This window comes from Gopherus flavomarginatus, chromosome 19 (genome assembly GCF_025201925.1).
Source record: "Gopherus flavomarginatus isolate rGopFla2 chromosome 19, rGopFla2.mat.asm, whole genome shotgun sequence".
Taxonomy (NCBI): Eukaryota; Metazoa; Chordata; order Testudines; family Testudinidae; genus Gopherus; species Gopherus flavomarginatus.
Window position 1 is genome coordinate 6326577 of NC_066635.1, and position 25643 is coordinate 6352219.

At 54.8% G+C, this 25643-nt stretch overlaps 1 protein-coding gene across 1 annotated transcript in view; it reads left to right on the forward strand.

The window, feature by feature from the left end:
- SRRM3 (serine/arginine repetitive matrix 3) overlaps positions 1-25643 on the forward strand; it is a 171499-nt gene that overhangs the window by 117099 nt on the left and 28757 nt on the right. Inside the window, exons 4-8 of the mRNA XM_050929110.1 lie at positions 2258-2359; positions 15541-15666; positions 17600-17680; positions 22093-22122; positions 23707-23775. Coding sequence (XP_050785067.1) covers positions 2258-2359; positions 15541-15666; positions 17600-17680; positions 22093-22122; positions 23707-23775 — 408 coding nt within the window. The remainder of the gene's footprint in view (positions 1-2257; positions 2360-15540; positions 15667-17599; positions 17681-22092; positions 22123-23706; positions 23776-25643) is intronic.

Consider the following 25643-nt stretch of genomic DNA (forward strand, 5'->3'; position numbering starts at 1 on the left):
TACCATGAGGTCAATGGCAGATGGCGCAGGCAAGAGTTTGCTCTCTGCACCGCTGGCTTTAGGCCAGACATAGCGAGCTCTGTTTGTGCTGCCTCTGCCCAGGGGAGGGGCTCTTCCCTGGAGACGCACCCTCCCCATCATCTGGCAGCGAGTCGGGCCTCGCTCTCTGGTGCAGAGGCACTTGGCTGTCTGCATCCCTATAAATTCGCATCAAGCTAGGGATGTCACCGCCTGCCCCTCCCGCGTGGGGTGTCCAGCAGTGACCCCCAGCAAGGGGGCCCAGCACGGCAGGATGAGCTGTCTGTACCCATGGCTCCTAGGTGCCCTGTCACACAGGATGTTTTGGACGCACATGTAAAGTGGTGTTTTTAACCCCCCTGTACAGCACCGACAGCTGAGATCTGACGCGTCCGTTAGCAGGCCTAATGCTAACAAGCCCCGGAGCCTGCCGTTTCCGCAGTTCAGAGCCCCATTGTCCACGAGGAAGGATGCGCATTGCTCTCGGCAGCCGCACGCCCCTCACAGGGGTAGCTCCGTACCCAGATATTGCAGGGATAGCCCCCCCATGTGAGTTGCAAATTGGGGGTCTGAGGCCCTTCTATCCATGGTGCTCACATGGTCCCCTCATGCTGGTGTCTGAACACCCCAGGCGCTAACATATTTATCTTCATAACACCTCTCAGAGGCAGGACAGTTGTTCAGAGGGGGAACTGAGGCACAGAGAGACCAAGTGACTAACCCAGGTTCACACAGGCAGTCTGTGGCAGAGTCTCGCAAGTCCCAGGCAAACACCTTAACTACTGGGTTGAGCTTCCTTTCCTAGGGCCTGCACTCTCCTTCTGCTGCCACCATGTGGTGCTCTGGAGGCAGAAGTGGGCTGCCTCCTGCCTCCGGGGCTGAGGCAAAAGCCACCTGGGGCAGCCAGTGGTACTCGGAGGCCCAGCAGGAATGGCACAAGCTGCCAGCCCTAGCACAGCTTGGCATTGGCACGCCAGGGTCTCTCCTGGAAGATACAGGCCTCGGGGGTTACCCGGGACAAAGGGATCAGGGCGATGGGAGTGAAAACTCCCCAGGGATTGGGCCAGTTTATTCCGGTCACTTGGCTTGGGCGATTAAAGCCCAGCCTTGTTTTCTTTGCTACAATGCCGAGGCCGCCCCGAGCTGCGGCTCCGGCATATGAGGGGTGATTCTCCCTCGTCTTCTAGCTCGCATGAGCTGTTAATCCTGAGTTAAGGCCTCTCTGCTTGCACAGGCCGTTTCTCCAGCCGCTGCTTATGGGCTGTGGTCTCCGGCGGGCTCCCTACTGCCTTTTCCAGCTGGTCGATATCGCTTAGCTTGCCGTGTGCGTGCGCGGGAGGGAGGAGATGGGTCTGTTGTTCTCTGCTTCTCTCCGAGCAGGCAGAGCCCTTGGGGAGGAAACTGTCCATCCTCTCCTCCTTCGTTCTGACAGCTCACGTCGGCTTTGTGCTACGGAGCAGATTACTGCCCAGCCGGCAGGGGTTCCCCCCCCTCTAGCCCAGGGTCCCCAGAGCAAGCCTTCTCCGGCTGTGCCCCGTCACGCTCTCTGCCCACCCCAGAACGCCTCTGAGTCGAGCGTCTGTGCTCAGGGTCTGGCCATTTGCTTTAACACAGACTCAAGCCCTGAAGTCCTTATTTAGGCCACACGCCCTCCATGAAGTCCCTGGGAATGGGGGACAGCGGAGGGAGGGTATGTCCTGCCTGGCCCTTACCGGGAGCCTGCAGCGTGCAGGGGGTGGGGAGGAGTATGGAGCTGGTCCCTTAGCCCAGTCTGGGTGGAAGCCGGGCACTTCCCACCCACCCCCCAGGAGAGCCAGGCCCTCCCACCCCAGGAGAGCCAGGCTCTGCCCCCAAGGGGTAGGGAGAGCTGGCAGAGCTAATACCCAACGGTGGCTCTGTCCTGGCCCATGCTGGCAGCAGACATGTGCTGCCCCACAGGCGTTGTAACAATGTGGGTGCTTTCCCCACCCTGCTCTCCCCACCTAACCTCTGGGGATAGGGAGGATGTTGGGTTCCCAGGGGCCAATCCGTCTTTGGCCACTCGGCTGAGCCCGCCAGCCAGGGAGGCTGGGCGATGCCCCGGCACAGAGAGGGGGCTTCAGGCACAGGGAGCGGTGAGCTGAAGGCCCGGAGAGGAGAGGGAGGGGAGGAAGCGCGCGGGGGGTGGTGGGGCGTCATCAGTGGAGTGCCAGCTCAGGGCGACGGCATCCCTGACTCTCCAGCTCTCTCTCCACCCCAGGTATTTGGAAGAGGAGATCCGGCAGAAAGTGGAGACCTTCCGGCAAATGCTGATGGAGAAGGAGGGAGTACTCACCAGGGAGGACCAGCACGGGCGCCAAATGTGAGTGTGGAAGGGTCACTCTGCCGGGCCTGGGGGGGGTTGCATGGGGAAGGGTTGAATTCTCACCTCACCCCTGGCCTCGCTTCCTGATCTCTTGTCACGCCAATTTCCCCCCCCCCTTGGGAGTGGATCAGGATCCACTGACGCAGGGCAGTTCTCTTTCCCTTCTCTCCCCACCCAGTAAATACGATGAGGAGCTGCATTCGTGCACCCATCACATTGCACAGGCTGATGATGGAGGAAATGAATGGGTCTGAGATTGTTACCTGGTGTTTTCAGAACCCCCAGCAGGGGCAATGTAATGATTTCACTCCAGGCAATGTCAATGGGAACACAGCAATTCCGGCTGATAAGATTCATGCAAGTCAGGATGTCCAACACTGCACTTTATTAGATTGAAGCACACACAGATATGAGCGATGGGTTTAGAACATCCCAACATCTGGAATGGTGTTGAGTAATTAACAGCAGGTTTGCAGTGGCCAGTTGCTCACTTGCCGGGGAGAAAGGGTGTCAGGAACAACGTCTCTCAACTCTCCTGGGAAGTCTCACTGCATGTGATACCCCTGCGGGTTACTCAGATAAATAATGGTGCACAGCGAGGATGAGCAGTGGTGATCTCCCTTCACCGCAGCAGAGGTAAGAAATATATAAAGCAGGGCCTTCTGTGCCATTATACCTGTGGAGAACACCTAGCTTTTATATCACACTGTTCATCAGCGGAAGGCATCAGTGCCATCACTCCTATTTTACAGATGGGGAAACTGAGGCACAGGGAGGGAAGTGACTTGCCCGAGGTCAGCCAGTGGCACAGCCAGGAAGAGAACCCAAGTCCCTTGAGTCTCAGCTCTGTGAAGAGTCCCGGGGTTTCCCATCTTAGGCCATTCCAGGCTTCTGGCCACTTCCTGCCATTCCAGAAAATCTCTCCTCTGCTCTTCTCCTGTCAGTCACTCTCTTTTCTGCATCAGCGAGGCCATGGGGTGCAGCTGTCTGTCAGCCCTTGAAATTAATTGCCAGTGTAGTGGGTCAGATCTGGGTAAATCTGGACTAACTCCATTGACTTCAGCAGAGCCTGATATCAGTCACTGTTGTGCCAATTGATTACACTGCCTGCCTCGGCCCCATTTTGCTAGAGTCTGCACTGAATTTGCTGTAATTAAGGTTAGCTCAGTATGAATCCAGAGTTGCCCCTACTCATTTTTCACTTCTCATCTTGTGTAAATCCAAAGTAACTCCCCTGGCTGCACTGAGGCATGTGAACACACTGACGTAAGTTACACTGCTCCACATCGGGAGCGACTCCTCTGAAGTCAGACTCTGGCCTCGGAGAACTCCCATCCTGTGTATGTGTGTGTCTCTCTGGAATGAGATGCAGGGGTTTCCACTCTCAAATCATTCAGGTGAGTGACACAGCTTGTGCTGCAAAGACCCCAAGTCTTAGTTTCTGATTTTGTTCCCCCCTCTCCTCTCCCTCCTCCCCGGCGCAGCTCCAGGAATATCGCTGTCAGTGCTTGGTTCTGCCCCAGCTTGATCGTGATTTATCTGTGAAATGCTTAATGGCACAGCGAGCGCCGTTGGCAAGCCACACATCATCTATCAGCCTGGAAAGCAGGTCACGCCGGGACAGGAATAGATCCTGTAGGTTCACTGAATATTAACGCTTCATTAGGCTCAGGAAATCAGGGCAGTGAGAAAGAACTGCAGCACAGGGGGATGGGGGTGGGGCCAGAAACTTCTGTGACCACACGCCAGCCGAAAAGCACAGCTGGGTACGGCTCAAAGGGTACCCGGGTTTTGGTGTCGGAGAGCGTCACAAAGCCTTGTTGAGATCTGCTCCCTTGCTTGGTCACTCACTCTAGGGGCTGGTGAAAGGACTCAGCAGCAAATCTAGCTGTGGTCAGCATGATCTCTTCCCCAAGGGAGGGCTTTCCGAATGAGGAAGCAAAATAAGACCCCTGGAGTGGAAAGCGACTAGAAAAACACTTACCGGCCTGAAGATCATCCCAGCCCCCTGGTCCCTGGGCCTCCATCTCCACCCTCTAAGCAGCCAGTGTGAGCTAAGATTAACCCCTTGCTCACCGGGACCTTGGCAGCAATCGTGCTTTGCAGGCGCACCTGCAGTTTTGCAGAACTGAGGTCTGGAGGGAACCAGCTGACTTGAATGGGCATTGCTCTGTGGTTGATGCCAGGTTACACCTGTTGAGGTTTTGGGCTCCTCCAGACACCTCTGCAGCGTGCGTAGGTGGCGGGGTTTGCAGTCGAACTATTTGCAGACTTGGCAATGTCACGGGGAGTCCCACGGGGGGAGAAGGGCTGTGAGACTCGTGCAGCACATTGGACAGGAAATGGAGCTGTCTGACACCTGGTTGGCATTCTTTAAATCCTGCCAGGTACCGCACTGCTTTCTCCGAGCTCACCCGCACAGACATGAATCTTTATTTTAGGCCATAAAGCAGGAGCGGGGGTAGGTGTAGGCTAGCGTCTAAGTAATAAAAAAGCAATCCTGTGTATCATACTCCAGCTGCTGTCAAGGTAGCAAGTCTGGAAACGTAGTGCAGGATTAGAAAATGGGCTTGGGAAGGAATTCAAGTGTAGATGTCGCTCTCACGTTATGCTGGGTGGAGGGGGCGGTGGACTCGCTTAGAAGAAACCCCAGCGCCAAAGAGTCCCACTCTTGGCCTAGGACCCCGTTGTGCTAAGTGCTGTACAACCACAGAACAGAGATGGTCCCGGGCGTGAGGTTGATATAATTAATGTTCTTGTTGATTTGTACATCGGCAGTGCCTAGGGGCCCTGATCCTAGACCCATTGTGCTCGGTATGGTACAGACACATCACAAAAGGCATGCATCTGACGAAGTGGGTATTCACCCACGAAAGCTCATGCTCCGAAACGTCTGTTCGTCTATAAGGTTCCACAGGATTCTTTGCTGCTATCACAAAAGGATAATCTCTGCTCCAAGATTCTTACAAGCTAAGAATAAGAACCTCAGAACAGTCACACTGGGTCAGACCAAAGGTCCATCTAGCCCAGTGGCCTGTCTTCCAGTAGTGGCCAATGCCAGGGGCATCAGCGGGAATGAACAGAACAGGTGATGCATCCCCTGTTGTCCATTCCCAGCTTCTGGCAAACAGAGGCTAGGGACACCATCCCTGCCCAGCCTGGCTAATAGCCGTTGATGGAACTATCCTCCATGAACTTATCTAGTTCTTTTTTTGAACACTGTTATGGTCTTGGCCTTCACAACATCCTCTGGCAAGGAGTTCCACAGGTTAACTGTGGGTTGTGTGAAGAAATACTTCCTTTTGTTTGTTTTAAACCTGCTGCCTGTTAATTTCATTTGATGACCACTAGTTCTTATGCAATGAGAAGGAGTAAATAACACTTCCTTATTCACTTTCTCCACACCTGTCATGATTTTATAGACCTCTATCATATTCCCCCTTAGTCATTTCTTTTCCAAGCTGAAAAGTCCCAGTCTTATTAATCTCTCCTCATATAGAAGCTGATCCATATCCCTAATCATTTTTATTGCCCTTTTTTCAATTCCGATGTATCTTTTTTTTTATATGGAACGACCAGACCTGCACATAGTATTCAAGGTGTGGGCATACTGTGGATTTATATATAGGGAATATGATATTTTCTGTCTTATTATCTATCCCTTAATGATTCCCAACATTCTGTTCGCTTTTTTAACTGACACTGCACATTGAGTGGATGTTTTCAGAGAACGATCCACAATGACTCCCAGATCTTTCTCTTGAGGGGTAACAGTTAATTTAGACCCCATCATTTTGTATGTGTAGTTGGGATTATGTTTTCCAATGTGCATTACTTTGCATTTATCAACATTGAATTTCATCTGACGTTTTGTTGTCCAGTCACCGAGATCCCTTTGTAACTTTTCACAGTCTGCTGTGGATTGAGCTATCGTAAGTAGTTTTGTGTCATCTGAAAATTTTGCCATCTCACTGTTTACCCCTCTTTCCAGATCATTTATGAATATGTTGAATAGGACTGGACCTGGTACAAACCCTGGGGGACACCACTATTTACCTCTCTCCATTCTGAAAACTGATCTATTATTCTTACCCTTTGTTTCCCATCTTTTAACCAGTTACTGATCCGTGAGATGACCTTCCATTTTATCCCATGACAGCTTACTTTGCTTACGAACCTTTGGTGAGGCACTTTGACAAAAGCTTTCTGAATCTCTAAGTACACTGTGTCCACTGGCTCCCCCTTGTCCGCATGCTTGTTAACCGCCCTCAAAGAATTCTAGTAGATTGGTGAGGCATGATTTCCCTTTACAAAAATCATGCTGACTCTTCCCCAACAAATGATGTTCATCTAGTATTAGTAGTTCAATACAGTAGTTTTTCCCTGCAGAGGTGTCTGCATTACCCCTGGGGATAGAGGGGAATTGCTGAGCTGGGATGAGGGTTCTTCTACTCTGCCTTGCTAACAATCCTTAGTACTTCAGGGGTACATTTCCTCTCCAAAGCACTTTACAAGCATTGAGCCCAGTCTCGGTTCAGCCATTTCCGAGTACAAGGTTAGGGAAACATACATTGTTTTGCCCATGGTAAAAAATCCTTATGACCTTTGTCAGAAGTTCTAGCACCTACCAGGCTTTGGAGCAGGGATTTGAAATTTGGCAGGGGGCAGCCTTTTTCTCGGGGCTGTGCCTTTTGTTGTCCCTGTGAAAATCTCCCCAAATTAGGCCAAACTATAAGCCTCTGAAAAACTGCTGCTTGCACATAGTCAGAGGAGCCTTGCTAGAGCTCAGGCTAATTCTCAAACATTCCATCCACACTGAGCATGCGCCAGCCCAGAGCAGGTCCTTCCCTGGATAGTGCTGTCTCAAAGTGGGCACCTAAAAGGAATGGAGACTTTGGACCTGAACCTCTGTGTGCCTCAGTTTCCCAGGAGTGAAATGGAAATCATACCACTCCCTCATCCCGCAGAGGAGTGGTGAGGCTATATTAATGGCTGTGAAGCACTCGGACACGATAGAAATCCCGTGAAGAAAACAATTTCGTCTCCAGATGCGGGGTTTGGATAGTGGGCAGTAGCTAACACCTGGAGCCACATAGTGAGTAATGAGAAGACAACAAACTATTGAGGGGCCACAGTTCAGCCCATTCAAAAAGAGTGTGTGGTCATGTAATTAAAGACTGGCTTATGCTGCATGTGCACAAGGGGGTCACATTCAGGTTGCCCAGACAACTGGAAAGTTGGCATTTCCTCATTTCTGGGTGCTCGGCTTTGCAACCTGCATGTTCTTCTAATGTCATTTTGGTGTATGTGCTATATACCAATAGCACAGAGCTCTCTGCAGCCACTGAGCACCAAGAATGCCTGTCAGCATCAGCAGCGATCTCCCTATTTTACAGATGGAGAAACTGAGGCACTCAGAGATTAAAATGGGTTATCCAAAGTCACACAGTAGGTCAGTGCAGAGCCAGGAATAGAACCCAGGTCTTCTGCTCACTTTTCCTACTACCTCTGAGTTCCTACTCCAGCATTTCTTTTCTAACCCCCTCTAGCCCAACCGAACAGCTCCCCTCCCCTCCTGGTAATCTCCTAAGGGGCTCCTTGCTGTTATTGAAAAAAATCTTACACAGGTTTCAGGAGAAGAGGGGAAAAAAATCAGCTAGGCACCAAAATGTGGTCCTGACTGGTTAAGCAAAGATAAAGGGAGAAAATCTTCAGATGGGGTGATTTTGTTAAGGTACTCCAGCCGGGACAGCCTAGCCTGGGAGCTGTTCATGGTGCTGAACGTTATCACCTGGCCAAGTGGTCAAAATCCAGCAAGAATCATATTTATTTACTCTAAAGGCATTGCCTAGCCTGCATGCACATCCAGGCAAAAGTCACACAACCCCATCACCGAGAAACATGCCATTGGAAAAATGAAGGCAGCTAACCTGAGAAAAGCCTTTCTAATACCAGCCACCGTCCCTGTCTCTCTGGCTGGCAGCTGGGCAGCCTCCTGGGAGGAAAGCTAATTTGCAGTAGAAAGGAAGCGATCTGGCTTGTACTTTGAGTCCACAACACCCTGGTTTTCACTCTCTTAAAACAGGCGATTGTTCACTCTACTCTTAATTGGGTGAAAATCCCCAAGTGGCAGAGGTTCATGTGCATGGAGAGATGCTGCTGCTTGTCATCCCCTGCTCAATGGCTGCAGAGGGGAAGGAGGCGCAAAGTGAGGCCGGTTTTGAAGAGCGTTTATTGGCCTTAATGTGAATCACATCACAAAAATACATTGCTGTCGGAGTCCCAAGGGAAGCGTGAGCTAGGTCCTGCCAGCTCTGTTAAATGCAGTTTCCATTTGGAAGGAGTGTGACATTAGTTATCTGATGCTAAGGAGCCATCTTCCAAGCACTGGAGTAGCGTCAAGGCTTTGGGCCTCATCCGTCCCCCAGTGCTGGTCAGGAGTCAATGAAATTGCCACAGGGTGCAACTAGTGAAGAGAGGGGAGGGTCTGCATGCAGCACGTGCCCTGCTAATCCCACTAGAGCAGTCGATGCAGGCTCTGAGCAGAGCTGTCTGCTCCTGCCTGCTGTATTATTGAACATGATTTACGAGCCGATTCAGCGCAGGAAGCCTGGGTCAGCTTGACAGCCATGGCCATGGTGCAGCCCAGGCAGCTCCCCCATGCTGCCCTGCCAACCCTGCTCACCTAGAAAGACCAACCTTACGGATTAGATGGAGAATTCTGTCTCTGAGGCCTCTCAACCCTCGGCCTCTTGGACAAGGGGTAAATGGGACGGATGCTCGGCCACTAGGAACTGACCGGCCCGACTTGAGTCCTGTAAGCCCCCAACGAGCCATCCAAGGGGAACAACGTGGAGTCACTGCCCACCGGTTCCAGTTTCAAACTCCCCAGCTAGAGGGTCTCACCCTAGCCCATCTCATCCCCACCTTCATTTCGCTAGGAGCTGGTTCTGGCCAGTCCTTATTTGCCGCCCCCTTCCAGCGGGGAATGTGGGAGTTGTGTGCACAGGGAAATGCTGGAGAACTGGAGAGTTTAGATCCAGGGCCTGATTTTTAGCCCAGCCCACCTCACCGTTTTTAGGCCACCATGATTTGCAGGCGCTTTGGGCCCCGATCCTGCAGTCTGATCTAGCCAGGCAGAGCCCCAGGGCAGCCCGGGGGGCCCAGCACCAGCACTGGCCTGCGCCACTACAGATAGTGTTGCAGGAGCGGCAGTTTAGGTTAATGTTGAGCAGCAGCGTTACATGAGCTCATCTCTGGACCCTGGAGCTAGGCACTGCCCAGATGTGTTAGGCAAGAGTGTCCCTGCCCTGGAGAGCGACAGTCTAAACACACCTGGTGGGGGAAAGGCCGTGCTAGTAACCCCGTTTTACAGATGTGGCATTGTGGGCCAGATGTTCAGGAGCACTCTACACCTCCCACTGTTCTCAGTGGCAGCTGGCCACTTTTGAAAAACCAGCCACTTGCTTAGGTGTATCAATCAGAGCTGCAGGGGGCTGAATTCGTTCTGGAGAGCTGGAGCCAGGGAGGCAGTAGGAGAGCTGGGGATCAGACTCTGAGATCCTCTATGCTTGGCTAGTATCTTGGCCATACTCTGCCCCCCACATCCTCCGCCCCCAGGGGCTAGCTTGCAACACCCTTTCTCCCAGAGTATTACTCTGTTGCCCTTCATTGTAGCCCATGGCAAAGCCTCTTGGTTTCCATGGGAACATGATTGCATCCATTGGTTTTAAGCAGATAAACCCCTTGGTGGGAGGAGAGACACCAAGGGTTGCCCTCATGCCGTTTCTCTCATTAACCATCTCCCAGCTTCTCTGCAACAGGCAAGCCAGACCCTGCCCCATCTCGATTGGCCTGGGAATCCCACACAGACTAGTCTCAGTTGACACTGAAACCATTTCACCTTCAAGTGGTCATAAGTGAACTTCAGATAACCTTGTCCTACCACTCCAGGTGACCCTTACCATTCCCAGGTAACTCTATGTGGCCGCTGTGAAGCCTCTGCACTCACCAGTGGTGAGATCTGATCCCCTGGCAATTAACTTCCACGTGGCCTCCGACCCCAGGTGGACTGAAGGTGACCCTCAGTAGCTCCAAATGTCCCTCTGGTGACTCAGGTGAGCAGCTCAAAATCCTACGTCATCTTGGGCAGCTCCTGCCAATGACCAGATAATCCTGCTGAGTCCCCAGATTGCTGTTCAGCCTTCTTTCCCCTCGGATAATCCATCCCGGCTTTCAACAGAACACCGGCTGAACTCCTTCAGTGATACCTGGTATACCCTCTCCCAGTGATCTTCATTGACTTCTTCACCCCCCTGCTAATCCCGGATAATTTTTCTCTGATCTACGGAGGGACCGCACAAGCCCCACGGAACTGCGAAAATCCAGGCTAACATCTCCAGCAGCTCCAGATATCTACTGGGCCCTGCACAACCTCATCTTCATTCCATTGACCCCAGCCAATGGGGTGTGACACCATCGAACCTTTATATTGCAGCCACTGTAGTGAGTTCAGACAAAGCCCTCAACTTCCTCAGGCTGTTGCATCCCCGACCATCTTGGCTAATAGCCACTGACGGACTTACCCTCTAGGAACTTATCTAATTCTTCTTTGAACCCAGTTAGACTTTTGGCCTTCCCAACATCCCCTGGCAGTGAGTTCCACAGGTTGACTGTGTGGGCTGTGAAGAGGTACTTCCTGACGTTTGTTTTAAACCTGCTGCCTATTCATTTCATCACATGACCCCTAGTTCTTGTGTTATGCGAAGGGATAAACAACACTTCCCTAGTCACTTTCTCCACACCAGTCATGATGTTATGGACCTCTGTCATATCCCCCCCTTAGCCAACTCTTTTCTGAACTGAATAGTCCCAGTGTTTTTAATCTCTCCTTGTATGGGAGCTGTTCCATCCTCTTAATCCTTTTTGTTGCCCTTCTCTGTACTTTTCCCAATTCTGTTTTTTTTTTTTTTGAGATGGGACAGCCAGAACTACACACTGTATACAAGGTGCGGCTGTAACAGGGATTTACATAGTGGCATTATATTTTCTGTCTTATTATCTAGCCCTTTCCCAATGGTTTCTAACAGTCTGTTTGCTTTTCTGACTGCTGCTGCACGCTGAGCAGATGTTTGCAGAGAACTTTCCGCAGTGACTCCACGATCTCTTTCCTGAGTGGTTACAGCTTATTCAGACCCCATCATTTTGTATGTGCAGTTGAGATTGTTTTCCACTGTGCATTACTTTGCATTTATCAACGTTGAATTTCATCTGCCACTTTGTCGCCCAGTCATCCAGCTTTGTGAGATCCCTTTGTAGCTCTTTGCCGTCAGCTTTGGACTTAAATATCATGAGTAATTTTGTGTCGGTTGCCAACTTTGCCACTTCACTGTCTACCTCTTTTTCCAGATCATTTACAAACATGTTGACTAGGACTGGGCCCAGTACAGAACCTTCGGGGACCCCACTGTTTACCTCTTTCCGTTCTGAAAACTGACCGTTTATTGCTACCCCCTTTGGCTCCTATCTTTTAATAAGAGGACCTTCCCTCTTATCGCCTGACTGCTACTTGGAAGCCCCAAGTGAGATCAGAGCCTCATTGTGCAAGGTGCTGTGCACACATTCAGTGAGAGATTACCATCTACATAGACAAGACAGAATTATTATTCCCATTTTACAGATGGGAAACCGAGGCAGAGAGAGGTGAAGTGACTTGCCCAAGGTCATAGAGGGAATCTTTGGTAGAGCCAAGTGTTGATCTCCTGATCTCCTGACTCCCAAGCCCCTGCCTTAACCAGAAGGCAGCTTTCCTCTTGCTCGTTCACTTTGATACACCCACGGTCCTGACAGGCAAGAGAGAAAACCATGCAACCAATAATATTCCTTCGCAGGGTTTCAGAGTGGGAGGAATTTTAAGGGGACAATAGCTTGCATTTATCGAGCTCTTTTCCTCTGGGAGGGTCCCAGAGCACTTACAAACCAGGCTCCTGGTGCCCACGCCCAGCAGTGAAATGCAGCCACGGAGAGCGTACTGCAAAATAGCAAGCAGGGGCTCATTTTGGCCAGATGCGCCCGGACAAATCCACCAAGAGAGTCAGAGATTTGCCTCCTTACCTCCGTCACATGACTTTTCCGCTTCCAGGCTCCGAACAGCTATGCCCTATGCCTCCCTGCAGCTTCAGCCGTGGGGGATAATCAGTCTGTGCTCTGCACCTTCTCCATGGGCATTGGAGCCAATGCAAGAGTGCCTGCTCCAGACATTGCCAGCCATGCTAAGCCACTTTTGCAGCGCCAGTCCTTGCTGTTGGGTGATGCAGGCGATGCGGGAAGCAGCAAATTGCATGCTGTAGCACGAGCCAAACTCCCAAGACACTGGGGAATGCAGGCACAGCTAGAAAAGCCGCTGAAGCCAGGAGTATAAATGAGTGTGGGTCATTGGCATGGAGGGGACAGGGCAGAGATGGGAGACGGGCTGGGCCAAAGCGTCTCTCCCTAGCCAGCCGTTCCTTGTGACTACAGCTGCTGAGCCTCAGCCGCCGTGGCCTGAAATCCCCAGCCCAGCTGCACCGCTCCAGCTCTGCGCAGGGCAAAGACAGGAGGCCCATTTCGGCTGTACTGCCTAGGGCACATACGCCCGCCCCAGAGCCTGCCATGTGTCTCAGAAGTGTGACTTGCCCCCAGGGCTTTCCCCCAGCCTCTCTCACTGGCCTGGAGCACCCCCTTCGCTTTTCTCAGCCACTCGCTAAGCTGCAAATTGACAGGCCCCCTCACTGGCCCCTGTGTGTCTCTGGCGGAGCTGCCCCTATGGAGCCGTTTGTGTGCAGGGAGACCCAGGTAACAAACAGGGAAACAGCGAATACCACGATGCCTGGGGAGGAGGAAGAGCTGAGATCAGAGGGAAGAAGCAAGCTTTGAACCCCTGGCGAAGCTCTCCCTGCGAGTGCCTCCTTGAGGAGGGTGACCAGATGTCCCAATTTTATAGGGACAGTCCTGATATTTGGGGCTTTGTCTTGTAAACCCCCCATCCCCATCCTGATTTTTCACCCTTGCCATCTGGTCACCCTATCTGTGAGTGTAGATCCTCAGGCCGGCTGAGGTTGGGACATAGGCAGCGCCCCCGGCAGAGCATGGTGGGACACGATGGTGGGGGGGGTGTTCTGTAGCATTTTCTTAGATGGTCTTTTGCCCCCTGTTACACCGCCCGCTGCTGCTTCTCCCTGGGAGCAGAGATGCCCCCCCCCCCCCCGACATGAACCACATCAGAGCATGGCAGTGCTGAGGGAAGGAGGAGCCCCAGTGCATGAGGGCAGGACAGCCGTGAGGGTGTCTTGTGGAGATGCTGCGTGATCTCAGCAGGCAAAGCCAGGGACACTGCGGTTGGCCTGGAGGCAGGGTGCTGCCTCCTGCTAGGGGATTCCCACTTTAAGGCACTGGAGGTGGTGCATTTGGGTGCACTGCAGCTGGTGGTTGCCCTCTAGGTAGATCCCAGCGTGGAGATATGCTGCACATTCAGCCCCTGGGGAGTAACCTCTGGTCTGCTGGGGTGGCAGAGTTCTTCATCCTAGCGCCTTCTGTGCCGCCCCCGTGAGCCCCCCACCTCCTGGGCATAGCATACTCCAGAGTCCTGCCCCTTGAATCGGTTCCCTGCTGCTGAGTGCAGTCCAGAGGCAGGGCATCAGGACTCCTGAGTTCCTCTGCCTCTCTGTGTAACTCCTTTCAGCTCCCTGTGCCTCAGTTTCCTCATGATGGGTGGAATCCCAGGGCTTCCAGACACCCATTGACTTCAGTAGGCCCAGTTCTCACTCAGGGCTCATTCCGCCCGCTGGGCTTTTTGGACGGAAGGAGGCAGAGGCAGAATTCTGCTTCTTTAGAGAGTGGAGTGGGATTCTCCGTGGGAGAACATCCGGGTGGGAAAGTCACATGGGCCCCAGAGCATCACCCCAAAAATCAGAGACAGAGGCCAGACCCCCCACTGAGTCCTTGTGGGGCTGACGTAGGTCTCACTGGTCCCTAGGCCTCGTGCTCGATCAAGTTCCCCTCTTTGATTTAGATCCACCACAGTTCTTCCATTGTACCAAAGGCCACAAAGGCCAGCTTGTGAAGCTCATCCAGGTGAGGCTGGCTGGTCTACGGCCTCTTGGCGCATCATATTGTTAGTTATATGTCTGGTGGGAGCGCCTAGGCACCCCCGTCACGGACCAGGACCCCATTGTGCTGGGGTCTGCATGTTGTTTATTAGGTGTATTACGGTAGCGCCTAGGCACCCCCATTATAGATAAGGACCCCGTTGTACTGGGGGCTGCATGTTGTTTATTCGGTGTATTACAGTAGCACCTAGGCGCCCCCGTCACAGACCAGGGTCCCATTGAACTGAGGGCTGCATGTTGTTTATTTGGTGTATTACGGTAGCACCTAGGCACGCCTGTCACGGACCAGGACCCCATTGAACTGGGGGCTGCATGTTTTTTGTTAGGTGTATTACAGTAGCATCTAGGCCCAGGACCCCCCTGTTGTGGGTGCTGTGTTGCCCCGATCAGACCAAGCGGAAGCCCCTGCAATAGAAAGGGAGGTGTCTGCTCTCCCCTGGGGCAGGTCAGGCTCAGATCCCATCTCAGGCTGGAACAAGCGGTTGGGGGAACTGCTGCCACTCATTGCTTTCCAAAAAGGGGCCCAGTCCTCCAGCAGGATGGGTCTCCCAAGCGGTGAGGCTGCTGTCCATGCAGTCCTCTGTCTCCCGAAGGATTATCAGTCCCATGTTGTTCTCTCTCGCTCGCATGAACTCCTGCCGTCTCTGGGGCTTGGTTTGCTGCTGCTGCCAGAGGAATGTAGGGGCCACTGGATTATTCCAGGGTAATTAGCAGTCGTGTCTTAATGAAACGGAGCCTGCACCTGGGCTCAAGGAAAGTCACCCACGGGGCATTTGTACTGCTGATGCATTTCTCCAGTGGCCTGGTCGCCAGTGAACTGCTTTGGGCTAGAGCCCCACGGGGCCACAGGACAGATGGCCCAGTGGTTAGGGCACTCGTATGGCTGGAGGAGAAGGCACCTCAAACCAGGCCTTTGGAGAGATGCCCCCCCAGGACAGGCTAGGCACAGGCCTGGGGCGATGGTGGTGTTGGCACAGCCTGGTCTATAGTCAGTGACAAGCCTGATCAAACTGCGTCTTCTCCCTTGGGCAGAGTGATCGAAAACCACCACATGGAGCAGTACGCCGTGGAGTACCCAGCGTACGGAGAGGGCTGCCTGCTGCCGTGTGACTGCCCAGCCGACTGCTACCGAGACCACTGCAGCCACAGAGAACACAGGTGAATGGCTGGGGCGCTGGCAGGGGGCCATTTGGGAGTGCCAGGTCCATGCCCGGGTTTCCCGGAGAACATGCTTACAGCAGCTCCGCTCCAGGGCTCTTAGGAGAACAGACTCACATTCCAACACGCACGGCCTTCAAGTGTTTGCAGGCGGCCAAGGTACATCTGAGAACCAAGCGCTTCTCCCAGTCCCACCTGAACTGGGATTCGGGGCCAGTGGGCTGCTCTCAGCCATGGATTCAATAAATGTTCAACATGGGAAAGACACAGGAGGCCCGGTTTGAAAACAGAGTCGGGCATGTGTGGCCATGTGCAGGCAAACGGGGGCCTGATCTGTGTGCCCAGTTGCAACAATGGCCCACGCCCAGTGGGCGACTGTGCGTGCTGAATAGTGCCCAGCCTGTGCCGTGAAGCATGGGACTTGCACGTGCCAATCAGGCGTGCAGTCATTTGCACATACATTTTGTGTGTGCAGTAAGAGCTTTCCAAAGGAGGCACATGGGCTCGCTTACCCCTACCCCCATGGGGGACCATCTAGTTTCCAGTGGCCAAGCAACAGAGCTCCCACTCCGTCCCTCGGGACCCTCCAGTGTAGCTTAACACCTCCCAGGCTTTCTCTAATGTTTAGCCTAAATCTTTCTTTCCTTCCTGTGATCCCATCACCTCTAGCAATGCACACAGCCCCGCTCACACCCTGAGCAGATTTCACTCCCTCCCAGCTGTTTCCAGCCATCACATGTTTGCTGACAGTTGTGTGCCCACTCAATCAACCCACGCAGCTTTCGCGCTTTTAATCTTCCCTCGGCAGTCAGTCCTCCCAATCCTTTTATGGCTTCCCATACTGCTGGTCTCCGTGGACTCCCTCCTGCTGGTGGGTAGGTGCCGGGGGGTGGGAAAGCCCAAGCTTTGAGATGAAAAATAAATGCTCATTTCAGTGCTGCCAGCCCAGTGCCAAAGCCAGACCTCTGGCTTTCTGCAGAATCTTTCTGCCAAGGCAGGTGCTGCCATGCCGATGCACACATCCACCACAAGGAGTCGCCGCACAGCCCCCTCGTAAGGACACATATAGACATGTCAGCATTGTCAGCGGGCGTCCAAAGGAGCAAGCTGCCAGCCCCCAAGGAACCCGGTTGGCCCCCTTCAGCAGCAGAGCTACTTGAGGCACCTGACCCGATCCAAAGCGCACGGTGGTGCGAGAGTCTTCCCGGCGGTTTCAAAGAGCTTTGGCTCAGGCCCTGCGCAAGTGCATCACACGGACAAGCTACTCCATCCACCAGTGGGAGCAGGACGTTCCCAGGCACCACAGCTGGGTCATGGCCGCAGATGAGTTCAGAAACCAAGCCTGGTGTCTCTCCTTCTGCGGCCATGTCTGCTAACGTGAGCGTCCAACAATGGCCAGGGGGAAGCATGGTGCAGTGCATTGTACGCACACCCATTACTCCTCTCCTAAGCAATGATCACCTGGAGGCTCGCTGCTGAGATTCTGTAATTACCTCCCCCTGCCACGTTGCCTCAAGCCTGGGATCTTCAGCGTCACAGTGCTAACCTCTGTTGTTTGAGCTACAGGCGCAGCTCTGCTAGTGGGTAGCAGCAGTAGGTTGTTATCCTAGCGGGGAGCAGCATTAGGCTGTAGTTTTAACAGGTGTTAGCTGTTATGATAAATTCTAAGCTGCCCCGTAGGGCTGACATCCTCCCGCACATGCTGAGATATAAACAACTGCGTCTACACCCGGGTTTTAACATGTGCTAGTTACTATGTCACCTAAAACAGGTTTGAAAACACCTTTATCCCTAACAAAGACAGGGCCAGATATACACACTTCTTCCCCTCGACACACACGCATACACTGGGGGTGAGGCAGCCCCCACAGCTCTGCACAGGGGGGCCTTGCGGTTACTGCTCCCCACCCTGAGCCTCTCCTCTCCCCCGCAGGCTGAAGAGGAGGATGAGCAGCTCCGCCTCACCGCCACCCAAGAAGAAAAAGAAAAAGAAATCAGGTCATCGCCGGAGCCGGTGAGTCACCTGCCTGACCCACCCTGCTCCTCTGCTCCCTGCCACTGAGGGGATACCGGCCTGACCCCCTCAACCCCTCGCCAGCTGGTTCCCTGGGGACCCCTCACTCCCTTCCCTTCCCCTCCCCTCCCATCCCCTCCCCTCCTCTCCTCCTGGCTAGGGTGGGGCAGTTAGCACTGTGGGGCTGTGCCAAAGGGCACAGGGCTCTCCCTGCAGCCAACAGCTGCCCCTGTAGTGCCAGAGCCAGGGACTCCTGCGCCTTCCCTATACGGCTGCAGCGCCTACCGCAGTGCTCCCCCTCGCCCCAGCCTGAGGTTCACTTCTTTGACCTCATCCCTCATGCCCTGGGCTGGCTCTCAGAGTCACTGGGACTCCCAGGGGGCAGGGCAGCCCTGGGGTGCTGACATTCTCCCTGCAGTGTGACCTTGGCTTGTTCGCTGGGACCCGATATTCCCCAGCACCTGCCAGAACACCTTCTCTTCCCCCATCGATGCAACAGCCTGCCCCTCCTCCGGCCTTCTGCCGTCCCCCCAGCTCCCTGCCCTAACTCTTCCTCCATCTCGTGCCCATGCAGCAGGCTCAGGCCCCGTCCCGCCAGGGGCCCACAATGATCTGCCATAGTTCAGCCCTGGCTGGCGCACTGAGCAGCTCACGCTACAGCCTCAGCAGGACGTGGACCAGTCAGACTGTGGGGAGGGGAGACTCGGAGAGATGCGCCCCCTGGGGCTGGCATTTAATGGGCTCCCTTATCCCTGCTTTACAGATGGGGAAACTGAGGCACAAAAGTGGGGGTGGGGGGAATGCCTTGTCTAAGGTCAGTTAGGGTAGGTCTACTCTGCAGTGGGAGGTGCCTGCCCCACCTGGTGACCTACCCGAGCAAGCATGGATCCAGCCAGCTCCAGTAACAACAGCAGTGAAGCTAGTGCCGCCACTCAAATAAGTACCCAGGGTTACTGCTCTGGCTTCACTGCTAGAACAAAGCTCAGGGAAACCAACTGGAGTGCTCAGACCTCCCACTGCAGTGTAGCCCCACCCACAGTGAGTCCGTGCCTATAAAACCCGGAGTCCGGAGCCCCAGCCCAGCGTTTATCCGCGCCGCCTCCCCTGGAAATGACACATGACCAAGGCTGGGTCCATGGACTCGGGGTGGTTTTATGGCTTCATTGCAAGTTTCTTTGGAGTGTTTTCCACCCAGACAGGAAGCTGGTGGTGCAAAAAGCTCGCTCGCTCGCTGTCTGTCGCAAGCTGGTGTGCTGACCCCAAGCCCCATATGAACTGGTGATGACACTGCTGTCTGGCAGGCTCCCAGCCCCTCATAGAAATCCCACTATTCCCAGGGCAGATGGAGGCAATATTGTCTGTCCCTCTAGAGTCTCTGGGATGGATCCCCCCCTCTCGATCCTAGAGCTAAATTGACTCCTCGCATAAAGTAGAGGGACCATCGGGCTGCTCTAGCTTATGCTTGCTGAATCTGTCTGCTACGGTCCTGCCTCCCTCTGGCCACCATGTCACACCCCTGAGCTGCCCCGGTTTGGAGACCCGAGGTGCTGGGGGGGCTTCTCAGCAGGTGTGGGTCCCCTTTTGCACAGCTGTAGCCATGGATCTGGCCCCCAAAGGGGGAGCGTATTAGAGCGAAGGGGGAGTGTGGCAGAGGGGGTGTCTCCGAACTCTAGCCGCTCCGGGTGCTGTCCCCTCTTGTTTTGCCCCATGCAGCTATCCAGGCAGCTCAAACGGCGTTAGAATTGGGCTCAGACCCCTGCATGGGGGATCTGCTGGGCGAGCCCACCTGGTGCACTGCCACAGCCCTGCGTGGGGCAGCCAGGGAGGAGAAAGCATCTGTCCCCATAGCTTGTGCAGAGATGCCATGGCCCACTCCATGGGCGCCCCCACCCCCAGCTGGGGTGTGCAGACCTGTCCCACTCAGCCCCAGTCCCCTGCTTGGGCCCGGCCCTGCTGGGACACATGCTGAGCCCAAATAGGAGACCGCTCCACCATTGCTGAATCCCAAACAGAGAGCCCAGGCTTGTGTCTAGAAGGTCCTGATCAGGCCATGCCACGCCCCTCGCCCCGTTACCTGGGGGCACAGAGAGTGGGGGGGTCTCTGAGCTGGGGATGTGCTGCCCCATGCCCTGTCCCCGCAGTTCCTCACATTCATCGCCCGGCACAGCCACCTCCCCCTGCCTTGGCACTGCTAGTGACTGTCTGCAGAGCTGAGCCGGCACCTTTAATGAGCCTGGCCTGGCTGGTGATTAATCAGGGACCGACTGTATTCCTGGAAGGCTGGGAAGAGCCGCGCTTAACGAGGAAAGAGGAGTCGGTCACAGGGCCGTTCACTGTCTCCCCACAGGAGTGTGTACCCACCCTGTGGGACCCGCTCCCTTCCTGTGCCCCAGCCAACCCCAACTCCTGCCTTATCATTGTTCCTCTCCACCCACCCTCTCCCTCTGTTTGTTCAGCTCCCCACTCCCCGTTCCCTGGGACTCCCTGCACCAACTCCTGGGTCTCCCCTCCCCCTCCAGCGACAGGGTGATTCGGAGGGAGTCTGACCCATTCATTTTCCCCACTTGACAAGCTTTAACTGGAGGGGGAAGGGCCCAGAAATGGATATGGCGTCACCACTTTCAGAGACAAGGTGACTCCCTGAATGTGCAAAGTTAGGATAATCTGAGCCCATCAGAAGCCTGCACCGAGCTTTGGGGTCAATGGGAATTAGTCACCCAGCTCCCAGACATGTTAACAGGACCCCCATGGCTAGCTACATTGCCCTTAAATTCCACCCGCCCCACCCAGAGTCAGCGTGTGACCCTGTTAGGTGGGAGCGTGGTTCAGCTCAGGGGCGGGCCATGGGTCCCAGCTGCCACGGGGCGGCAGAGTGTTTCCCTATCCTGCCAGGCTTGGCCAAGTGCCCAGTGCTGGATTGCTGGGGTCAGACAGGGCCAAGGGAGGCTGCCTGTAATCCCAGGCGGGGAGCAAGTTGCTGTGGATCCAGAGACACTCACCGAGGTGGAGAGAGAGGCAGGATTTTTGATAGCGAGGTGCTGTGGCAGAGACCTGCGCGCGCGCCCCCCCCCCCCCCCCCACATCACTGAGACCGCTATGCACAGGCACCATGAGATACAACACCAACATACACACAGATCCAGAGACATGCAGAGAAGGAAAGACACTGTTATGGACACACACACACACACACACAGATAAAGATAACAGCTAGAAACATGCACAGCTCCAGGCATGCGCGCACACACACCCGCCAGAGGGAAGGACATCCACACACATCCACACATGCACACATGCACCTTACAGTAAGGCTCAAATGAGGGTGACCAACATACATTCCATTTTGGCCGGGACAGTCCCCTTTTTAAGCCCTGGCCCGGATGTCCTGACTTATTTTGGCAAAACTGCATTTGTCCCTTTTGCCCTTGCCAGCTGCAGGCTGCTCTGATCAGTTGGCAAGAGTGCCAGCTGATGGGGCGTGGAGGAATGTTCGGGGAGGCCAGTGACGACATAAGGTGCTGGGTGGTGGGGCTCCAGCAGTCAGCCCAGGGTGATGTGGGTCTTGGGGAGTCAGGGAGTCATGGGGCTCAGGTGAACAAACGCAGGCCCGAGCAGTGTGCTGCTCGGTCAGTCAGCCCAGGGCGGTGTGGGGCGCGGGTGGTCAGCCCCAGTCCTGGGTGCCATGGGGCTTGGGCAAACAGCAATGCCAGGTGGCTCGGGACAGCCCCCTGGGATACGGGGGGGTTGTGTGTGTCCTCAGGTAAGCGGTGATTTCAGACAGGCAGCTCAGACCAGCCCTGTGCGGGGACCCGATTTTACTTTGGTAAATATGGCCACCGTGGCTCAAATGCAAACTGAGAACAGGAGATAACAGCGGAGGGGTAATTCCCTTCGCCCCCAATTGCCAAGCACGTTCAAGGACCCTTTGTCGCTGTGGCCGCTGCCATCCCGTCCTTGCCCGGCTCTTTCTGCCACTGGGAGCTCTGGCTCCTCTGATGGGAGTTTGTGTGTTTCTAAATGTCTTCTTGTTTTGTCCTGGAATGCAACCAGCCCCGTAATGTTTCCCCTCTCTGCACTGTCACGTCCTAACGAGGCAATTACTGTGCGTGCATGAGATAATCATCACATGGAATTATGTCATTAGGAGACGTGCCCTCACCCAGTCGAACGAACTTCAGGGCACGTGCTGGGAGCAGGCCCAGCCCAGTGTGGAAAGACTGATGCTCGGCATCAGGGGGGTGGTAACTGAGCAGGATTCGGGCCCCGAGCCCTACAGAAAGGGCTATGTGGAACAGCTTGGTCCCCATTAGGGGCCCAGCTCCTGAATGGGTCCTGGGCTCTGGCCCTCTGCCCACTGGAAAGACGCCGCTGCCACTAACATGTGATTTATCTGTTTCCTCCCCCAATGTCAGCAAAAAGAGGAAACCTGGATCAGAGCGCAGGTGAGTGACATGGGAGCCTGCTTTCCCTCCTCCTCCTCCTCGCGGGCGCCCCTGAAATGTAAGGGATGGCAGGAGGCAGCAGGCTGGCCATTCTTTCCAGCCCAGGGCTCTTCCCTCACTCTAGGTAAGTCCATATTCCCGGAGCTGCAGGCCATGGGCCAAACCCTCAGCTCCCTCCCCAGCTTCTGCTCGGGCTGTGTCCGTGTCAGACCCCCGCTGAAGCCAGGCTGTGGCCCATTTGGCTCTGTAACAGGCGATATGTCGCTCCAAGCCAATGCCCTGCGCATCAGTTGCTGCCTCCCTGAACCAGCTAGGTGGGTATCTACGGGCGGGTCTCCACCAGGTGGGACTGCAGCACATGGAGACAGACCCGAGCTAGCTTTGATCTAGCTGCCCGAGGAACAATAGCAGTGAATCTGCAGCCAGCCCTGCCCGCCCAGGACCCCCGCTACATAGCGGAGTGGCCACGCAATCAAAGGCAGCTAGGGAGTGTCTACATGTGTTGCCCTCGCAGCCTGTGACTGCAGTGCTGCGATACTCTCATGGGTCAGTGAAGTGCTTTCATTCGACCGTCATCTCAACAACATGGTGGGTTCAGAGTCAGATCCTCAGCTGGGGCTGGCTGCGGGGAAACCTGCAGGGCAGCACTGACTGGCACCAGCTGGCGCCCACAAGCTGACTCTGGAGCCAGGATTTGCAGAAGGGTGATTTCCCGGTGACTTCAGTGGAGGCGTCAGCGCGGAGGGCTTTGGCGAATCTGATTCCAGCTGGGTGTGTTGAGGTTCCGTAGCCTGGAAGCTCTTTGGGGCAGGGGCTCTCAGTTCAGTCTGTGTTTGTCCAGCACCTGTGATTAGCATAAATCATAATACTAATTAGGAATCTTTGGCCCATGGGCTCTGTGACCTGTTTCCTGTTAGATCCTGCAGGGACCACAAGGTGGCACTGAGATGCAACCGAAGTGTTTTTAGAGGTGGCCGAAACGTTTTAAAAAAACATTTCAATCACATTTTTAAACAAAATTTCAATCAAAAGACCCCCCCGGAAAATCCTTTCCCCCATTTTTCAGACCTTCTTTAATGCTCTTGACTATTTTTGCTGGCTGAGATTTTCCGAGCCACCCGGTGGATTTGAACACCCTGTTATAATTCGGTGTTGCTCGGTTATAATTGAATACCCTGTTATAATTCAGTGTCCAAATCCCTTTGGCCGTTTGGAGAGATCTCAGCTAGGGTGACCAGACAGCAAATGTGAAAAATTGGGACAGGGAGTGGGGGGTAATAGGAGCCTATATAAGAAAAAGGCCCCAAAATCGGGACTGTCCCTGTAAAATCAGGACATCTGGTCACCCTAATCTCAGCCCTTCACTCTGAAACCTCCTTGCGTCGGGCTGGGTGTGCGCCGGCTCACGGCGACGCGACGCTGGCTGTTCAGCAGGGTTCGGGCCCTTGCCGGGTATCCGGCAGGAGGGGACTGTGTTCTCAGACACTGGTCCTAGCGAACTCTGCGGCTCTGAGGAGGCCCTGTCCCGGGGCAGGAAAGTTCCACCCCACCCACCACTCAAAGGCTCCCGTGTTTGCTTTCCAGCTGCGACAGCTCCTCGCCCCTCCGGAAGGAGAAGAAAAAGAAGAATGGGAAGAAACACAGACGAGACAGGTACTGGGCCGGGGGAGCCGCGATCCTTCCCCTCGTGGCTCCATCCTTCTCCACCCTCCTTCCCCGGCTCACTCCCTCCTGGGCTGGGCTGGGCCACGCAGCAGGAAGGGTTAATCCGTCCGTGGCTTAGTAGGACGGGCCAAAGCTCCCCTGGGTGTAATTGGATTGACTCAAAACAGGCTCTGGCCCTGCAGCTCCCGGCAGCTGCGGGTGTTGCACTGCGGATCTCCGGGGTCGTGAATAATGCAGGGCAGGCAGCCGATTCTGCTTACAAAGCAGCTGCCTGGGCTAAGGCCCTTAAACCTGAACTCAGCGCTCGCCCTCCCCCCGGACCCCAGGCTAGGGGGGCAGCAGGATGTTATAAATGACCCGTGCAAAGCAATTAGGACATCGCTGGGGAATCCGATGCAGCAGGCAGAGGCTCCAGGCAGCACTCGCGCCTGCGGCAAGCCCTGGGCTGGGGGAGTTTGGAAGGGCGAGGGGCCACCCAGGTGCAAATGGCTTCTTGGCAGGAGGCGGGTGGCGTCCTGTGCCCTGAAGGAGAGGCAGGACTGGGCTGTCGGCAGTGGGGATCCACCCTGGGACCTCTGGATCCTGAAGCAGGAGCCTCTCCTGCCTGAGCTAAAAGAGCCCCCTCTGTCAGCCACGGCCATAGCGGGCCTGTCAACATCTCTCCATGGCCCGGTCACACTGTGTCGTGCTGGATACTGTCTCCCTGGCTCTCCACGCGTGCTGCCTGGCCTCTCCCTGCCAGACGCCACCGTGGCAGAAGGAGTGGCTGGCTGCACGGCCAGGGGGCAGGTGACACCGAGTCCCTTCTATTCTGCCAGTGAAATCCCAGCCTCGCTCAGCCTGTGTCTCCTCTTGAACCTGGGCTTCACACTGGACCTCGTTTCACCAGGGAGTGGCGCTCCCTGAGCTCGGCCCTGGTGGACAGAGCGCACTGGGTGCTAATCCCAAGGGCCAGCCAAGGAGTGGCATTGGTAGGGTCCAGCTGGAGAGCCCCCTGCCCTCCTCAGATCAGTCATTCAGCCCCCACCCCACGGTCCGCACAGGGCAGGGTCGCTTTCCTTTAGATTACACACCCGCCCTTCTGGTTCCTGTGTCCCTCTGCAACTAGCATCCCGAGAGGAAAAGCACAACCTGGGTGACATCAGGCGTGGCTCAGCCAATCCTTCTCTGTCCTGCCGGGCAGCTGACTGGTTCCTTTGCACCCTGCCATCTTACTGGGTTAAAGGATTCCAAAGTTTGAATCAACAATCATTAATAAATCTTTGATCCCCCCACCCCCCACTTTTTGGGCTAATATGCCCCAGGGAGGTGTGATCCTGCCAGCACCTCACTCGTCCCAGCTGGACCAGAACCAGAGAAGATGGCCAGACACTGTTAGAGGAGCTGGCTTGCGCCTTCTGGCATGCAGATGTTACTGTAATATGCAGCCGTACTTGGTATTACTACAGTACGTGACTATTCTTGAGTGTTCCGCCATTGGCAGCCGTTCGCTGGTGTTACTGGGGGACGTTACACTCGTGAGTTACAGTAGCAAGTAGACGGATTTGAGCTGCAATCCTATCGGCTCTCATAAAGTAACAGGGGCAGGACTGGTTCAGGCCTGGAATATAACCCTCCAGGAAAGTCACAGCTGGTGACTCTGAATCAGCCTGGAGCCGATGGCCTGGCATGGTGTCGGGGGCGCTGCGCTGGTGAAGGTGGCTTCTTTGGGCCCTCATGTAAAATCAAGGTACTGGCCAGTTGTGGTTAGTGGAGAGCCCATGTTTTGCACGAGTCGGGGTGTTTGCCCTGGATCCTGCCTCAGTTCCGGGGCAGGTCATTCTATTCTGAACTAAATCCCACCCCCAGCCCCATTT